Below are 18,116 nucleotides of genomic sequence, written 5' to 3' on the forward strand. Positions count from 1 at the left end.
CGGAGTAAAAAATAAAAAACTTAGATGGTAGCATAAACAAAACCATGCAGTGCAGTGAAACCTTATCAAAGTGATTAGCATGCTGTGGTGTTGTGGGTGTCACTGTGAGGGTTATCGGTGAATAAACACACAAAGGGGGAATCAGGAGAACAGAAGGCAGCTCCTCGGTGTTTGATGCTTAAGCTGCTTCAGGATGGAAGACCACACTTGACTGGTCAGCTGTAGGTTCAAAGACCCATTGACAAACAAACTAAGACCCCACCTTTGATGGAGAGCTACTGAAGCACATATGTGTGTATCCCATACTCATCAAAGCAATGAAAGCACCTCTGAATATTCACAGTTTTTAATGCATGGGTCTTGTTTGAACCTTTTAGACACTCACATTATATCACTCTTCATTGTTGCTCTAAAATCACAAATTGCATGCTGAATGTCAGCCCCCAGCAATGTCTTAATGGGCTATAAAAAACAAATCAATCATCAATAGAATGACTTAGCTCCTCTTTTCAGACTGGTCATCGACTAAACGTCTCACAGCATCTTTCAGCCTCTGAACTCAGTTTTATTCACATGATGTTTTTGACAATAAAAGGTAGATAAATAGAAGCTAACACACACAGCTTTGTTCAATTTAAGTGACATCAGCTTGTTTGTAGGGATAAAATTAAATGTACAATGAAGCAACTAAAGTTATGTGTTTATTTTTTAAACCACTCCTGAAAATGTGTAACGTGTAATGTATTATTTCAAACAATTCAGTAACTCAGGAGCTATTTGAGGTGCTTTTTAGTCAAATTAGTTGGTTGACATTGGTTTAAAGAATGGGCAGGATGTATCAGGGTGTCATTTTAAACTATAGGAGAACCAGTCTTCACAAAAACCTAAAGTGAAAAAAGTGAATGTGCCTAAACTTGGTTCCCTTACATGCAACTTCCTCCTTTATATCTACTATTTTTGCTTTTACCCATAACATTGTATTGTTTATGGCATGTGTCTGTATGTATGTATGCCCTTATTGTGCTTTCCTGTTTGGTACATTACAGTACCAAGTTTTGACAATGGTTGTCCAGATTGGGGTTGGTGGATGTCTTTATCGCGTTCACTTTAAAAGAAAAATGAGTGAATATGAGAGCATGATGGAAACAGTTTATCTTTGCTCCATTCTCTCAATAAAAACAGAAATGTCAATGGTCAAAATGGAAATGCTGCATTGAATGATACTGTATTAGTCTATTAAAACAGACTGTATGGACCAGGATTCAATTCACTTTGGTTGCATGTACCAACAAGGTCCATTTAATAAGTGCTAATAAATGAAACTTGATATGAGATTGTTTTGTCCACTGCGGTCTCCAAGGTCAGGAATGAACTCAGTTTTTTTTTATCTCAATCTCAGATCTGAACTTCAAAGTCTACATGGATGAAAAGTCCTGGAGGTGCTTTGCACATCTACAGCTTCATGGCAATTTCATGTCTAAAGTCCACTGTTGAAGACTATGTGATACAATCAAATAGGATGACCAGATGTCCCAAATCCTGTCCTGTTTATCCTGAAAATAAATCATTAAGATAGTAATAATAGATAATATGAACAAGCTAAAATGAAAGCTGTCTGTATGCTGTGAGACTCAACTTAACTTGAGACTTGAAGGCAAAAATGCTGAGGAGACCTGACTTGGTGACACAGTAATATTGAAAAATTCTACACTAAACGTATTATGTCTTTTGTGGTGCTGCCAAATTGTCATAAATAATGAATAATATAACAGAAGAAAATGTAAAAGACTCTAAATTCAAATGAGAACCCTTTCATTAAATTATCAGTTACTCTACATGAATTAACCTGGTAGCTCAATAGTTGTTTTTACTCTGAATCTGTGAAAATATTCTGATCAAATCACTTAGATTATAGGCTATAATTCCTGCTTTTAGTTGTTTGTTTTTTTTTAAATGTCCTGTTTGTTTTTGTAAAATATTTAAGAGTATTAATGTTGTTTGTTTTCACTTGTCTGTTGCACTGATTAGACTACCATAAATAACAGATTGTTGATGTCATTCGACCTGTTTTAAAGCAGGTGACAGAGAGTGCAGCCGCCACTGTGGGAGGGATTTATGATAAAAATATCTAAAAAAAAAAAAGTGTTTGTAAGCTCCTACAGCAGACATTTAAAATGACTGTAACATACCTGTCACCTGTGCATAATGGTTAATGCGTCTTGTAAACAGTCAGTCAGGACACACTGCGCTTCATATCATCCTCTGAGCCAATCCATCTATCTCTCTATTTTATCCATTAGAGTTTGATGTTTTGTTATTAATATTATGAATCCTTCTGACATTTAAAATTAAGCCACCCATTTGAGTCATTGGTTCAGTTTTTTCAACATGAACATGTGAGTGACTGCCGTAAAATTTAAGTGAACTAGTATTAACACTGTGAGTCAACTGAACTCAGGAATACTAGATTTGTTTCCAGTGAGGTATTATTGAGCTTATATAGTGATTTTCTGAGGTGAACATTACTATTGCTATTCTAGAAACAATAACATTCTAGTTATTTTTGAAATATATATTAGCCTTCTTGTAATCCTGTTCTGAATTTTCTTTTTTCTGAATAAAACAGGAGTTGCAGTCTTGAGAACAGGGGAAGTGTAGCTGCAGGCAGCCACAGAGAAGTAGTGATGTGACATGCACGCCATGCAGACAGATGTGATAGGCACCGTACTGATGAAATGAATAAAATAAAATAAATTTCATGTAATGGATAATAATTTACACATTGTTACATACAACACTATCATTGTGTTTCTTTTTCCTAATGACAGACAGTTGACATCATGAACAAAAGTAATAAATTTTGAGTTTTGACTTTCATGTGTTTTACTGTTCATTGACACTGAATGTAATGTACTGGAGGCCACGCCCACCCCAACTCCCTTGTCCTGAATTTCACCCATTCTCATCTGGTCACTCTGTGGTTAAAAGGTCCAGAATAGCTACATGTATCTTGAGGTGAAATAGTTTAGTCAGCTCCAGTTTCCAAGGTCAAGAATGAACCTTGAACTGCAACAATTGGCGTTTTGTGTTTGTGGGTGGGAAGTCAGTGAGGGATCATGTCCTGGTCATGGCACTAGAGCCTCCTACTGGTTGGCTGAGGCACTATTGGCCCTACTATTAGGTTGGGATCTAGGAAGAAAGAGTGAATGTTATGTAACAGTGACAAGGACCCCAGTGCAGGGGAATTGGGTATACCAAATTGGGGTGAAAAATGAAGAAATAAAAACAGACAATAGTACAGAAAAATAATTGATTTCAAGTTGCTACTCAGTATACAGTGTATTAAGACTAGAACACATATCCTTTACACAGATGTGGTGTAGTATACTTATTTAGGGCATATTTTCATTTTGTCTTGAGATGAAATCCACCTCAGATAGCTTTCCATCGCCAACCCTTAACACATTCTTTATGAGCGTCATAGCACCTGTCAAGTGGAAAGGCTCTGTGGTTCTTTTGCCGTTGTGTCCTCTGATTGATAGGAAGTGAAAAGCAGGAGCTGCAGGAGTTATAATTCCTGACATTACCAGCAGGACTATAAAACTAGCTGCTGCCCGACATGCAGAGAAAGAGGTAGCAACTGGAGTTGTCCGAGAAGGGGCCTGCAGGGTGTAATGGCGTCTGACTTATTGATGTGACTTCATCATGAGGTGAAATGACACCATCATTTTTTATCAACAATGTCACCACTGGACATCAAGGAAGAGAGGATTTATAGTATTGTATGGGGTATGCAGTACAAGGCAAGCATTTTTTTTACATCCACACTATGTATCATTATGTATTCTGAGAAAACATAATCTCACATCCATCTTTTGATATTTTTGAAATTAAAGAAATTAATACACTATATCTTATGCAGACTTCAATTTGAGTCAGACTTAGGTTAAAGAATAATGACTTAAAATTTGACTTGAACTTGATTCCCTAAAGACTTCACTTGAGATTGAAATAAAAAATATTCAAGTCTCATGTTTTGACCTGGTAAAACCACAGAACATAGAACAAAAAAATAGCACAAAGCAGGCAAGGATTACAACTGAAGACCTTTAATATTTAAAAAATAATTAAGTACTTGCTTTCAGCTTTGCCATATAAAATGTCATCTCGAGAAAAACAACACAATAGATCGTAGTGGCATTCGCCCAAAAATGACATAAAGTTATTTTTGAGTGTCATATGCCATCTGGCGGCCGTAGTAATTATGATGATGATCAGATGGCGTATATGTTGACAGTTTTCCTCATTTGGAGGAGGTGAGGTGGTGGTTGGGTTATAACCCAACAGTCTGAATTACCTATTATTGTTGTCATGACAACAAAGGTTGCCTAATTTTAAAGAAGTAGTAACTTTATGCCACACTTTATGCCACAAAATTGTCATTTTAACCCAAAACATGATCTTTCCCTGAAATCTAACCAAGTGGTTTTTGTGCCTAAACCTAACCAGATCTTAACCACAGCATTGTAACATCATAAAACATTATTTTTAAATAGTGATTAGAAACAGTTTTGAAAAGGACAGACAGATGATGTTGTCCTGCCGATTACTGTCGACAGGGGCACAAGATTAGAAAATACTGCTATGAGTTGTTCTAGAGTGCAAATGGTCAAATGATGTATTTGGTCATTTAATTTGATGGCCTTGTTGCATTTTAACTGTCAACAAGTGTCATATTGTATTAAAAAATAAATGTACAATTGTAGCTCAAATGCTATGTTAGAGACTATTTAAGACCTGCTCAAATAGTCTCTAACATAGGATCATTAACATAGCCCATTCAAAGACCTTTTTCATTTTTTTCAAATAATTTTAAAGCAATGGTGTCACTTTTCCCAGAAATTCCAAATTATTGTTCAAAGAACAAAATCAAGAAACATCACAAAAACAGCCACTACACCAACGCCACACTTGTGAACCTGATCTCAATCCTCAGCAGAGCCTCCGAATCAGGCGGGATCCTAGCTATAGCTGCAGTCTAGCTTTGGTTAACATGCTCCCAGTGCCCCTATCGAATGCACTGGAGCTCTTCGTGGTGCCTGCTCAGACCACTGATGCAGTTCTAGACATAATTTCCTGTTTATAATTTAAAAGAGGCTACAGTGTATGCACTATACTATGCCATATAAACAGCTCATAACAAAACAAGTAAACAATGATGGAATTTTCTTGCTGTAGAGTTTGCACAACATGCAACATTAATTACATAATGTCAGGATAGCCTTCTTAGCAACTACTCACGTCAAACAAAGGCTCAGAGCTGAGCGAGTGGAGTGGTGGATATTATTCATGAATCTTTTGCGTGTACTTTGTATGTTTCCAAACAATCGGCACATTTCTGTTCTATTTAAAGTTCTATTTAAATTATATTTATACTTAAATTCTATATTATCTATTTATGACTCCCTATTGTGAGTTTTGCATGTCTTCATTATGTTGTTGATTTTGATTTCACTTATTTTAGTCATATATTGTAATTGTAATTAGATTTGTTTTAGTAAAAACTGTAATAAATGAAAGGCATGTTTGTGTCTTTAGAACCATTGTTGTTTAATTATTAATTTATTTATCTATGTAATTTTGGGGGGTTGTGGGGGGGGGGGGGGGTTAGGCTTAGGGTTAGGGTTTGGGTTGAAGCTTGCCTAGGCCACCAAATGTGCCAGGGCTCAGACTGATGTTAACTGCCCTAGAAGCTCGAGCTCAGAGGCCTCGAGCATTCGCAAGCCATCCCTTGCTGGCTCTCTGCGGGAGGCAGCAGGGCCATGAGCATTGAGGGACCCTGCTGACTCCCAAATCAAAAAAGAGTTGAGGTTCTGACGGGTTCTACTAGCCACCTGGACCCCTACTTGTCTCTGCCTCTGTTTCTGCTTTCCTGTGGCTGTGTGAGAGGGCATGAATTATTAACCCAGCTAAAATAAAAAGCTCTGCTTCATCCAGGCCTCCTGTAGCCATGAATAATGGAAGAGGCAGCTCAACTACAGGCGTTTGGTGAGTCAAACACTGGGCCGTGATGGATGGCTAAGGGCCCACTGAGGTCCCCCCTCACCTACCATCCACTTCAGGTCTACCACACCCTAAAACCCAAAACACACGTCCAGATAACCTCTATTAATCTCTGGAAGTGCTACAGCCTGAGCCCTCCTGCCCTGCCTCGGCACATCCCACTCAACGATTTGGCTTCCTGGAGGGATTATTGTTTGTTGTTTGTCTTTCTCCTGCCTTCTCTTGCCTTTGTTTTGCTTCTTGCTGGCACTTTTGAAGTCATATGCAAGCCTGCGCTGACTTTTTAAAGGCAGGGCTCAACTCAAGCCTGCTCCTTCTTACCCTTAACATTTAAACCATGAAGACAAGATGGAGACGTGAGCTGAAATTCTGCACAGTCACCTACAATGTTCTCTTATGTCACTCCCTAGAGGCTGCGCCTTCCAATTTGTACCATGAAGTCACTGGTGTACAATCACACTGTTTATTACAGAAGTGATAATTAATTTTCTATTTACATAGCTCTCATGTGCTGTGTGAAATCATAGTGTATCTCATTTCTCACCTAAACCACCAACTGTGAGTGTTATGATAAAATTTCGTTCTACTTTCTACTCTCTTTCTACTTTTCTACTTTCTATATTTATTTTATCTATTTATGTACATGTTTTTTGTTATCAGCATAAATTGTATTTTTGGTCTTATTATTTTCAAGAGAATAAATCTGACACATGTTCTTTCAACCCTGTAATTCAGATTTTTTCTGAAATTATACAGTAGGTCCATGCAGAGACAAGACAAATGTCTTGTTGCATATATTAATGTGGCACATCATGTATATTCATGAATAATTTTGACACTAAATATTCTGTTTAGTAGTTGGGCTCTATATTAAAACAAGCCAAGATCTCAGCTCGTCATGAAAACCTTGAAAGTATTAATGTTTATTGATGAAAACACTGCTATCACGGAATAGGCATCAATCAGGCAGTGTATTTTTAAGTGCTAATCACCTGTCAATCAAATAAGTGAAATTACAGTTTAATTGCCCTAAAAATTGCATGGTGTGCCAGTCTAAAACTACATAATGAAAGTTTAATAAAACTATCTTAATGAATGTCTTGTCATAATGGAAAATAGTGATAATTCATGAACTTTGACTGAATTGGCACCTACTGGTTAAGACACATGCCACATAACCACAATGTTTAATTCTGGCAGTGAACCTTTGTTTTCACCCCATCACTCCTTTTTTTAGAAATAAACTTATTCGCTCTCTTGGCCAGTTAGATGAAAAGATTGATACCACTCTTGTGACTGAGAGTGGCATCAATCTTCTCATCTAACTCTCAGCAAGACAGTGAATAAGCATGTTGCCCAAAATGTCAAACTATTCCTTAAACAGATGCATTCACCCTCTAAGAAAGCGACAATATTACACTATTACACTAACGCCTGGGACACACAGCCTGTGTGAGCAAGGCATGTGCATCGTCGAACCTCATGCTTTTCATTTCAGCGCCCATGTTAACAGTTTACGGCAGCCACACAGCCCACGTGAGCAGTGCATCTCATACGTGCCTGCAGCAGCGCACCATCTAGAGATTCGGCATCTCATCTACTTTTTCTGCGTAACACGCAGTTCTCAGCAAAGATAGACAGTGAAAATGATCTGTTGACAGTCATATTGACATCATACCAGCAACATTACACCTTTCACTGTGGTTTTAATGTCTATATCTGTAGAATATGTCACAGACATGAAAAAAATATCAAGTATCACCACTGCAGGTCAGCCTACATGGTGCATGCTGGGGCAGGGAGCCTCTCTGGCGGGAACTCCAGCGCAGAGAGTCAGTGACACACAGAGCTTCTTTTCTTGACACCTGCTCACTTTCTGTTAATTAATATTAGTTCAAACAGGACTCCTGCCTGTTGTTTTATCTGCTTCCAGATGAAAATCTGGTGTTATTTTCCTTATTTGTTGTCAGTTTCTCTCCTGACAGTTAGTTTGAAAGTTTGTTTGTCGGAGTGTGTTTGGCTCATTTGGGGAACTTGATGTTGTCTGGAGGGATTCTCTTCACTTGTAGTGGTGACAACGGGGGTGTAGTTGGTGGAATAATCAATATAATCAATAAGAAAAACCTGCCTTGTGCGAGGAGGGTATGTGACTGACACAGAAGTAGACCCAACCAGACTCCATCATTCCCGTCAGAAAGAAAGCCGCTTTCACCTCACATATTATTTTTTATTTGATACAATGGAGCACGCACTTCTTAGCCTTTTTCTGTCTGTACTAAAATAAATGAAATTTATAATGAAATTATACGAAACATTCTATTATTGATGGCCATGATCAAAGTCTAATTCTACAGTATGTAGAACGATAGGGCTGGCAGTAGCAGCGCCAACGCAGCAACACTGTCTGTGTGGCCCAGGCATAAGTATCATTGACAAAATGTCTAGAAGATATGAGGGTAAACATTTACGATGGAGAATAAAGGAGAGACATATTAACCAAAATATTTACTAAACCTAAAACATCTTAAAAATATACCATTATCTCTGTATTTTGAGGAGAATTATTTGCCTTTAACAATAATGCACAGTACTGCTTGTTCCCACCACAACAATTAGCTGATGGGATCCAAGATTGCAGATTACTTGATTTGGGTCTGCTAAAGTAGCAGCTTAAATAAAATACAATAAACTGACTCTGGTTAGGCTTGCACAATACAATGAGATGTAGTTAAATAGATAGTTGAACCTTATTCACCCCTTCCTCCTGTTGTAAGCCGATTCCTTCAAGAAACACTTCACTGACTCTCCCGTGAGTCACATCTTCCTCTCCTGCTGCCTCCTACTCTTCTGTGCTCTCAAGTAAAAAGCAACTTCTCCAGCGCGCTCTTTAGCCTTTTGTTTCTTTCTTTTTCAAAAACTTCAAGCACTCCTCCATTATTATAGGGTCATGTTTTGCTATCCGAGGGCCTGACTCTTGCAGTCTATTTTGTTGGATGTAAACACTCTAAGGAATCTACTACTTTTAAGCACAGTTGTTTAAGAATATCTGCTATCTGCCCACAAATATAGATATACGTGCATGAATGAAACCAACCTTTGTTGTCTTAACTTTGTTTCCTGTACTGCAGCTCCATCCTTTGAGGTCTGGCAGCACTTTACACTCTTCCCCATCCATGCAGGGATGCATCTGGCACCACCACTTCTGTGCAACTATGGATGCTGTGAGAGAAGAAAGAAAATCATAAAAAGGCTACTGGAGGCAATTAACAACATGCTGTTTGAAAGTGTAGCCTGGATCTGCCCTGGCTGAAGCAACAACAAGCGCTTTCGGTTTCTATACACATCACAGTGATTGAAGAGAGTGTCTTTTGATCTCTGGCTGACAGTGGAGACCCGTCAGTCCTGCCCCGGTGTGTTTTCAGGGCTGAATTACAGGGCGTGGGTCAATGTCAAGCCGGTGAGTGTTGTGAGCAGGTGCGTGCAGGGAGGTGGGTGAATGTTTGTATGTGAGAGGGGTAATAACACGAGCAGCAGAGGTTGGCGTGTCAAGGTCTTAAGTGCCTCTGAGGAGGCCTACAGGGGAGAAACAGCTTCCCTTGACATTTTTAAAGTGAAAAGAAAACTGTCAAAATCGAGGAAGCCCCTGTCAGAGCCATTAGAGTGAAAACAGGAGTTGGGGATCAATTCACCTGTAACAGAGGCCACTTTTGACATGATATTAAATGACCTGGCCTTCTGTCTACTCTGCTGAACTGATACCGCCTCAACAACAGACAAAGGGATGAATGAATGAACTGCTGGGTGTTTTGATTTTGAAGATAAAGGCTTTGTAATACACTTCAGCAGGATCATGAAAATCTCAACACTGTATTTTTTTTTCTTTCATACAATAAACCTCTCATACCCACATAATCACTGAAATGAGCACCAGAGGCACAGTGACAGGTGTGACAGTTTTACACCATACTGCATTTCTACCCTAATCAGAAGTTGGTCTCAAATCATTACCAAAACTGTAATGAGAAGCCTGGCATACCGTCTACACAAGATGGAGCCGCTCTTGTTGTTCCTGCCACCTGTCCAGGGAAGCAGGAGCATTTGACAGTCTGGGATCGCTCTTCGATCTTGTTCTTGTTGCAGCATCGGTGTGCAGCAATTACCTCGCAGGTTCCCGCTTTCACATGAACTGGAAGCACAAACATACACAACGGTGAGAATGCATAAAGGTAATTTTGTTCTTCTTGATATTTCTCACCGCAACATTATAGCAATAAATAACTCAGCGTGTATGTGGTTAGTTCATATTGTTTAAGACTTTTATGTATACAGCTTTTCTTATTTTGTGTTAGGTGTTAATGTTAGTGTTATTTTTATGTTGTTTATATTGTACAACATCCATGAAAAAAAAATTAAATGAAGATGTATCAGCAAGTATCTCAATACATTTTGGCTTTCCCACCATGTTTGTGGCACACAGCTCTGCAACAGCTCAACAGTAAATATTTAAAAGCTCTTAAATATAAATAGTTTAATATTTTTAAAAGGGTAAATCGTTTTCTAAAACAGCTGGGCACTGTAGTTTTTAGCAAACATTACCAAAACATACCAAAAAGTAAATGGTGCATTTGCCAGGAACTATTTTCAGCTGTGGATTAATACACATTATTAAATATTAGCACCAGAACGATGTATATGGGATTGACTCAAACTGAACTACATTGCCCATGTTCATAATAATAAAGGAACATGTCACCGAGTGCAATGATTTGGTTAATTTCTGTGATTTTAAGTTTTAGACAACAGTGGGAGTCTATGGTATAGAAGAATAAACTATACTGTATCAGGCTTTGGTTACATAGACAATACTTGTTAACAGGATCCATTTACTGTTGGTTTTGGTCTTTTCATGGGATCACTATCACTGTCACTAGACAGTGTCAGCCAGAGACTTTGAAATAAAATAATCCCACACAATGGCTTGTAAAATCTTTGTAAGAAATAAATACTACAAACATACAAAATCCTAACATCTGTGACCTTAAACAAAGTGCAAAGGATTGGTTTGAAATGGGTGAGGTCTACTGTCAACCATCCCATAAATTAATCTACAGTACTACACCACTCATGCCTCGTATGAATCTCCAATGTTCATGCTTTGAATGTTCAATATATGGGAGCCTTCCCCACCAACCAGTCATTATGCACGCACTCTGCACACACAGTATAGAGTACACAGTGCTTCGAAAATGTTCAATATAGATGCATCTTAGAGGAAGAGAGATTGTGAGATGTTTTGTCTATTGTGATGCTCGCAAAAGTAGGTGGTAAAACTTTAATCCAGTATATACCGTAAAACTAGCGCTACAGAAGGTCGAACAAGATTTACTCAGTGGTGTGCCTCCATGCCTCCATTTGGTATTACAAGAGTCCTACGAGGGCATTTGAGTAATTTCTCAGCATAGTCTTGCTTCAAACACCATAACACAATGGCTACTTGAAATCCAGGTCATCCCCCCAGGTGGAGGACCGCGGCTTTGAACCCCAGTGTAGCCCCACATGTCGGCATATCCTTGAGCTAATCCAGTGACCCTGCACCCCAACCAGAGGACGAAAAGAGAATTTCTCCACTGGGATATGGATAATGTACTTATATAACATCAAAAATACACATACTTCTAGAAAATGACTTGATTAACATCATGAAACTGCTTCTTTACATGAAAGAATATTACAATATCAATTACTCAGACACTGTTTTCACTGCCATTAAGTTGGATCAAACATCAATACTGCTCTCTGTTTTATATTCATTACTTTTCTGCATAGACTCATCACCATTCTAAGCATGTTTGTGTATTTACACTTAACAATCAGGATTGGATGGGTGAGAAAAAAATAAAAAAAGCATTTGAAAAGTTTTGACATGCCTTTCAGATAAGCCTTAATTATGCCTGTAAAGATTTTCAATTTGGAACTTGACTTGAAAATAGATTGCAGTGAGCTTCCATCTTCCCATTAGCTGGCAATCCAGAAATCTCATCTACAACATTAAAAACATTTTGCCTCCAATCAATAAGGTGTTATTCACATTCACACAAAAGGCAAGACAACAATTGCCGATTGAGTGCTTTTCACCAAGCAGAAACCTACTGATGCAAAAACAGGTCAGGCTCCTTGCCCTTGATGTGATTATCTTTAAGCCACCAGCACGCCCCTTGGTCAAAGTTAATTTCAAAAGTTGGAACAGCTTGGATAGAATATTCAAACTTTGTTTAAAAGATAGATGTGGACAATATAGGCAATCACTGGGTGCAATGAGCAAAGACAATCATTGTAAATCACCCGATTAAAAGGGAAAACAAATGACATGCATTTGCTGTCAGTGTCTAGAAGCTCTTCTCAATTTTAACTAGGTAGCATTACAAATCACAAATCAAGACTGCAATGCAATAAGAAAATATTACTCCTCCATTATAATCAAATTAAACTTTAAAAAAGACAGTGTCAAGTAACAGATGTCACACTAAAACCTTTTAAAAAACCCTCAGACTTGTCTGCTAAACTTGCACAGTGATGTGCTTCACTGAATGTAGGTCTGATGTATCTATGCCCACTTGGCTATGGTATGAAAAGGAGGAAAGAAAGCTATAGTACGAGCCGCAGCTGGGTCTGGCCTGGGACTCTCAACTCATTAAGGTGCAGGAAACGGCTGGTTGGGGCTGCCCGTGTGGAGAGAACTGCTGATTAAAACTGGAACTGCTGGCCAAGGTCACTGACTTTGAGGCTGGACCCAAAACCACCATGCAGTGTGGACAGGATGAGAGGTCAGGGAGCAGGGCGTGGTGGTCAGCCCGAGCTGGTAACGATCCATATGAGAGGAAACAACCATGAACTGTGTGACTGCAGCTGTTGTTACTATATACTAGGTCTGAAAGACAATGCAAGCAGAGACTGAAGCTTAAAGGGGACCTATTATGCTCTTTTCCAGTGCTATATATTTATTTGTGGACTCCACTAGAGTGGCTTTGCATGATTCATAGTTTAAAAAACTTATTTTTCTTCTACTGGCCCTTTATGCAGCCCCTCAGTTCAGCCTCTGTCTCTGACAGGCAGTCTTAGCTCCTGTCTCTTTAAGGCCCCCTTCCCACTCTGTTCTGATTGGCCAGCTTACCAGAAGCCTGCCGAGGGGCAGCTGTATCAGAGCCATGTTAAGTTGCCACTGATGCAAACCCAACATTTCTTGCTTTACTGCCTCAAATTAAAAGCTTTTAAATGACTAAATAATGGGAGACTTTTATTACCGAATAAGTAGAGCTTCATTAGTGGCACTGAAAACCAGTTGAAACAGTTACATATAGAGATATCTGACGTTCTTTGTCCAGCGGATCAATTAGTAATAATGCAAGGAGTGATGATGATGTTTGATGAAGAGCTGCAGATGACCAGCACACCTCCAACAGGTAAACAACTTATTTTACTTTGCCCTGCTGTGTAATGGAAAAATGTTAGTGGAGCAGTGAACTTGCTTGCTGTGAACGGAGCAAATGACTATGTAAAGACATCCATCACGAGCCCATCAGCTCAGGCTGAAAGTAGAAAAAAACATTGGAAACCGAGCGTTCAGAGCAGTCTGAGGCCAGTGGATTTTGCTTACAGGGATTACTTCTACATACATTGACCTCATTATATGACACGTTGGCCATGTTTAACATGAACATCTAACATTGTAACATTATATATATATATGACTGAAAATAACGAAAAGCATAATGGGTCCCCTTTAATAGAACTGAATAAATGAAGATTAAGAAATATCAAAATCACAATACTGAGGCAAGTCACAAAAAATACTGTTTGGAAAGTATAATTTTTGGAAACTTGGAACTAATAAAATACAAAACACTAAGGATAATTTTGAAAAAACATGGAACTTGGCTGATGTAAAATTGGAATGATATGGGTTAAAAGGTAAGAAAATAAGATGTTTTTTTTAATTTAGATTGATATTGTTGATATTTTTCTCAACTGCTGGTTCCAAGATCAAAAATGAACTTTGAACATTAACTTTCCAGCCACTGTAGATGTGCAGAAAAAAAACAGCTCGGAAAGTGCTCAGAAAAATGGGAAAATCCAATATCTACACTTCCATAGAAACTGGGCAAACTGGATCATATGATATGACCAAAAACTACAGAACAGGTACCAATTGGATCCTGTAGTAAGACTGCATCTGCAGTTTCCAAGGACAAGAATAAACTTTAAACCTCAGGTTACAAAATAATTTCTCTCCCATTAATTTCAAATCAGATTTTTGTTATATAGGCACAATGTTGTATTTAAGTTTTATTTTGGGTTGGGTTTTTTTTTCTTTGTCTTGGAAAAATTACAATTTAGTTGTTCAGATTTTGACATCAAACTACTATATATATTATGAGTTAATGAGTAGGGCAGTGAATACTCTGAAAAGGGAATGTTAAAAATAAAGTATGAAAAGTAAGACTAGTAAAAATAAGAAATAAATTAAGTGTCAATGACCGTTTTTATGAATTGTCTGAATTATAAATTATTCATTATTTATAAAATTCACTCGACCTATTAAACACAATCATATTTGTTTCTTCCAGTCAAACATATATAAGAGCATACATTCATGAGCTACAGCTCTGGGGAAGGTAGTAGCTCAATGCTTTGTTCAAGGACACCCTGACAGTGGTGGGATGACCACTGAACCTCTGATTCTCTGGTTGTAAAATGGTCTGTCTAACCACCAGGGTCACCCTGTCACCCTGTCACCCAATTCACTGTACACACCAGCTCTGTATTGGAATTACTGGGAGCAACCAAGTGTGAGAGTCGTGAAGTGTAACACATACATGTAAGAGAGAGAATGCCTGTTTTCTCTGTGTGCTCTGTGTGTGTATCCAGGCAGCTGTGTAAATGGCTCACAACACCTGTGATCAATACATTTCTATTAAAGCACTTAGGACTGTCATCAGTTAGAATCACGCGGCACCCACGTCAGCAGGAGAGAGAGAGATGAGAGACAAAGAAAGGTGAAAGGACAGAGACCACTAATGAGAACTGGCATGAGGCCCAACCTTCAGCCAATCAATACCACTCTGAAGCAAAGCACTCTGCTCTCCAATCATATTCATCAATCCCTTACTGATAAATGCCAATATGCACCCAGAACCTGCACAGAGCTGGAGGGGGAAAACCTTGTTCTACCCTTGTCCTATAACATCTGCTGTACACCCAGACAAGAGATACTTATCAGCTTTAATATAATAGTACAGAAAATGGAGGAGTGCCTATTTTGTCAGCTTTAAAAGAACATTAAACCTGTACTTATAATCTCACATTTACCTCAATAATATAAATATTATAATGTATTTACAATTTTTAAAACAAAACAAAACAAAAAAACAATTTTGCCAGCATTTGTTTTGCTAGCTTCTTGTTGCAATATTCCCTAATCTTGTAAAGTTAAATTAAAATTAGCTATCGCAGTTCCAAAGTTACGGGTTCAAATCCAGATGAGCATCACTGACCAAATGACCAGAGTGGCTTAAAAAAAACAACTTAAAATTACTTGAACTTTCATAACTAGTTGTCCAATGTTAACTGGGGTTGCTGGAGTGTCAAATACAGCAAACAGCAGGACAGAGTAGCTAACATTATCCCAAACTGACTATTATCCAGTACCAGTTTCCACACAGTGTAGGAATATTACAGTGGATGTGCTGACCTGTAACCTCACAAACAAATGTAACAAAGTTATTTAATGATGGGCTCATAACTAGCCCATTGTAGGTAGCTAGTTAGCCAGATATGATGACATTTGCAGTTTACGTTAGAGCTGACAAACACACTGTTTAATCTATTTGTTACATTTTTTGCTTTTGTGCGGTATAGTTACTGTTGCTAAGATATGATTGGACAATCATTGTTTGGGGAGGGGTGGAAGATTTGCACCTCATGATTAACGAGCAGCTTAAAAGTTCAGTGCAAGAAGTAGTGTGCACATAGAGAGAATGTAGGAAACTAGTTGCCATACACACAGAGGCTGTCAAAATAAGCATTTTTTGGCACTGAACAAGAAAAAGTTGAACATAATCCAGGGTTTTGCAGAATCGCATAACATCAATGTTCTTCTTAGGTGATAGGGTTGATTCATGCGTATTTTTCCTCCTCTGCTCTCTGCAGAGATGGGCTCTACAAGTGACGGGTTTGTTGTGACAGCTGATGTAACAGACCAACAGAGGACTCAAATGGTTGCCAACATCATCTTAGTGACAAATTATATATTTAGCAGCTTTACATAAAAGTGAAATTTGTACTATAATGAACTGGAGGAATTCATTAACCAAATATAACAATATGTAAATCAAACAGAAGAGACAAAAGAGCTACATTGACTGTATTTAAAAATCTTTTGTGTTCACAACATTAAAACTAAAACAGAAAAACTGTCATCTGGGTTATAATTAGACAACATCAGTTTGGTCCTATTGTTTCATCCCTGTGCCACAATAGTGCAAAAGAAACACATGCTGTATGTGGCTCTTGTTTGTGAGGTATAACGACTGTATTAAAACCAAAAGATTAACCTAAACTCAAGCAGTGTTAATTAAATATAACTGGCAGAAGATAATGTTTCTGGCAGGTTATGCCATTTACAAAACTAATGTGTGTCAAACACTGTGAACTACACAACATTAGTTCATGGTGAATAGTGTGGAATATCTAAAAGCAGAAAATATAAACCTGCCATTACTTTTATGAGGGTATAGGGCATTTATAAATAAGACTTTGCAATGTGTGAATCCTCTGACACGAATAGAAAGAGTTGACGGATGCATTTTCCTTTCAATTTGCCTATTTTACCTGCCACATTGCCCGGTGCACTCTCTTTGACTTGATATCATGTTTTTCATGAAGAGTCTGCTGACATGATGACAAAAGGCGGGCAAGAAAAAAAGAGAAAAAATTCCCTTGAGTTTATTTATAAAATCTGTTAGTGGGTAAATTAGCATTTTGCGTTTGGTGGGCATTTTGTTTTCACAAACATGTCTCACATTATTTTAATTTGTTCCCAACTGTTACATAAAGGTGGCAGCAAGACACATCTGTGAAATCAACAGGGATAAAAAAAAAAAAATTAAAAAAAATCTATTTAATTCAATGACTGCCGGTCACATTCACCCATAATAAAATAATAAAGACGCCTTAATGGATTGCATGATTAGCACTGATTATACGTAGATGTGTTGTTTTTGAATATGAGATATATGCAATTTAAAAAATTATACCACTAACTAGAATAAAGATCCAAGGTCAATCTGACACTGTGTTTTTTTTTTAGTGTGTACAGCGTTTTGAAGCTGATCTCTGCAAAAATTCACTGATAGGCCACACATACATTAAAAGTAGGATGTTATTTGTCCTGACTCAAAATAAATCAGGTCCCAGCTCAGAAAGTCCTTGAGATATTCCACTAGAGACTAAACCTTTTGGGGGCAGCGCTGTACATTTATTTTTTGTACCAAAACTTGTTGCCAGTCATTGAGTAAAGTGCTCTCCTGTTGCCCTTATCACAGAACTAATCTTGCGGGTTAGAACGAAGCCACAGGTCCCTTTGAGCCTCTACAGCAATCAAACAATTGATCTAACATGCAGGTAGGGAGGCATCAAGAACAACACACTGTTCCAACTGTCAGCTGCATGACTGGGTGTATCAGCCTCAGCTGGCCAGTCAAGCACAAGATACAGTAATAGAAACGCAACAGTAGAACACATCAAAAACACTCTGTTCATTCTAATGCTGACAAGGAGACTGACTGCAGCAAACTAGAATCGAATACTTTATGTGCCAAGTATGATGCACAGGATCTGTCATTTGTCCTTATGACATTGAAGAGTTACCATGTAAAATAATCTCCATCTGAACACCAGTTTTGTGTTATAAGTCTATTGTTAAATCCTTAAAAGAATCACTCAATGGGGGTAAAATTATGTAGAATTTCCTGGAATAGAGTAATTTTCTCAATGCA

General features: G+C 38.1%; 2 protein-coding genes across 3 annotated transcripts in view; one reads left to right on the forward strand and one right to left on the reverse strand.

Moving 5' to 3' along the window:
• LOC122980554 (adenosine receptor A1-like) overlaps window positions 1-18,116 on the forward strand; it is a 719,840-nt gene that overhangs the window by 336,594 nt on the left and 365,130 nt on the right. The gene's annotated exons all lie outside the window — the stretch shown is intronic.
• tafa3a (TAFA chemokine like family member 3a) overlaps window positions 1-18,116 on the reverse strand; it is a 104,665-nt gene that overhangs the window by 3,454 nt on the left and 83,095 nt on the right. For both annotated transcript variants that reach the window (XM_044348696.1, XM_044348694.1), the window contains 2 exons: window positions 10,100-10,249; window positions 9,158-9,282 (listed from right to left, as the gene is read on the reverse strand). In XM_044348696.1, coding sequence (XP_044204631.1) covers window positions 9,158-9,282; window positions 10,100-10,249 — 275 coding nt within the window. The remainder of the gene's footprint in view (window positions 1-9,157; window positions 9,283-10,099; window positions 10,250-18,116) is intronic.

This window comes from Thunnus albacares, chromosome 4, assembly GCF_914725855.1.
Source record: "Thunnus albacares chromosome 4, fThuAlb1.1, whole genome shotgun sequence".
NCBI classification, from domain to species: Eukaryota; Metazoa; Chordata; class Actinopteri; order Scombriformes; family Scombridae; genus Thunnus; species Thunnus albacares.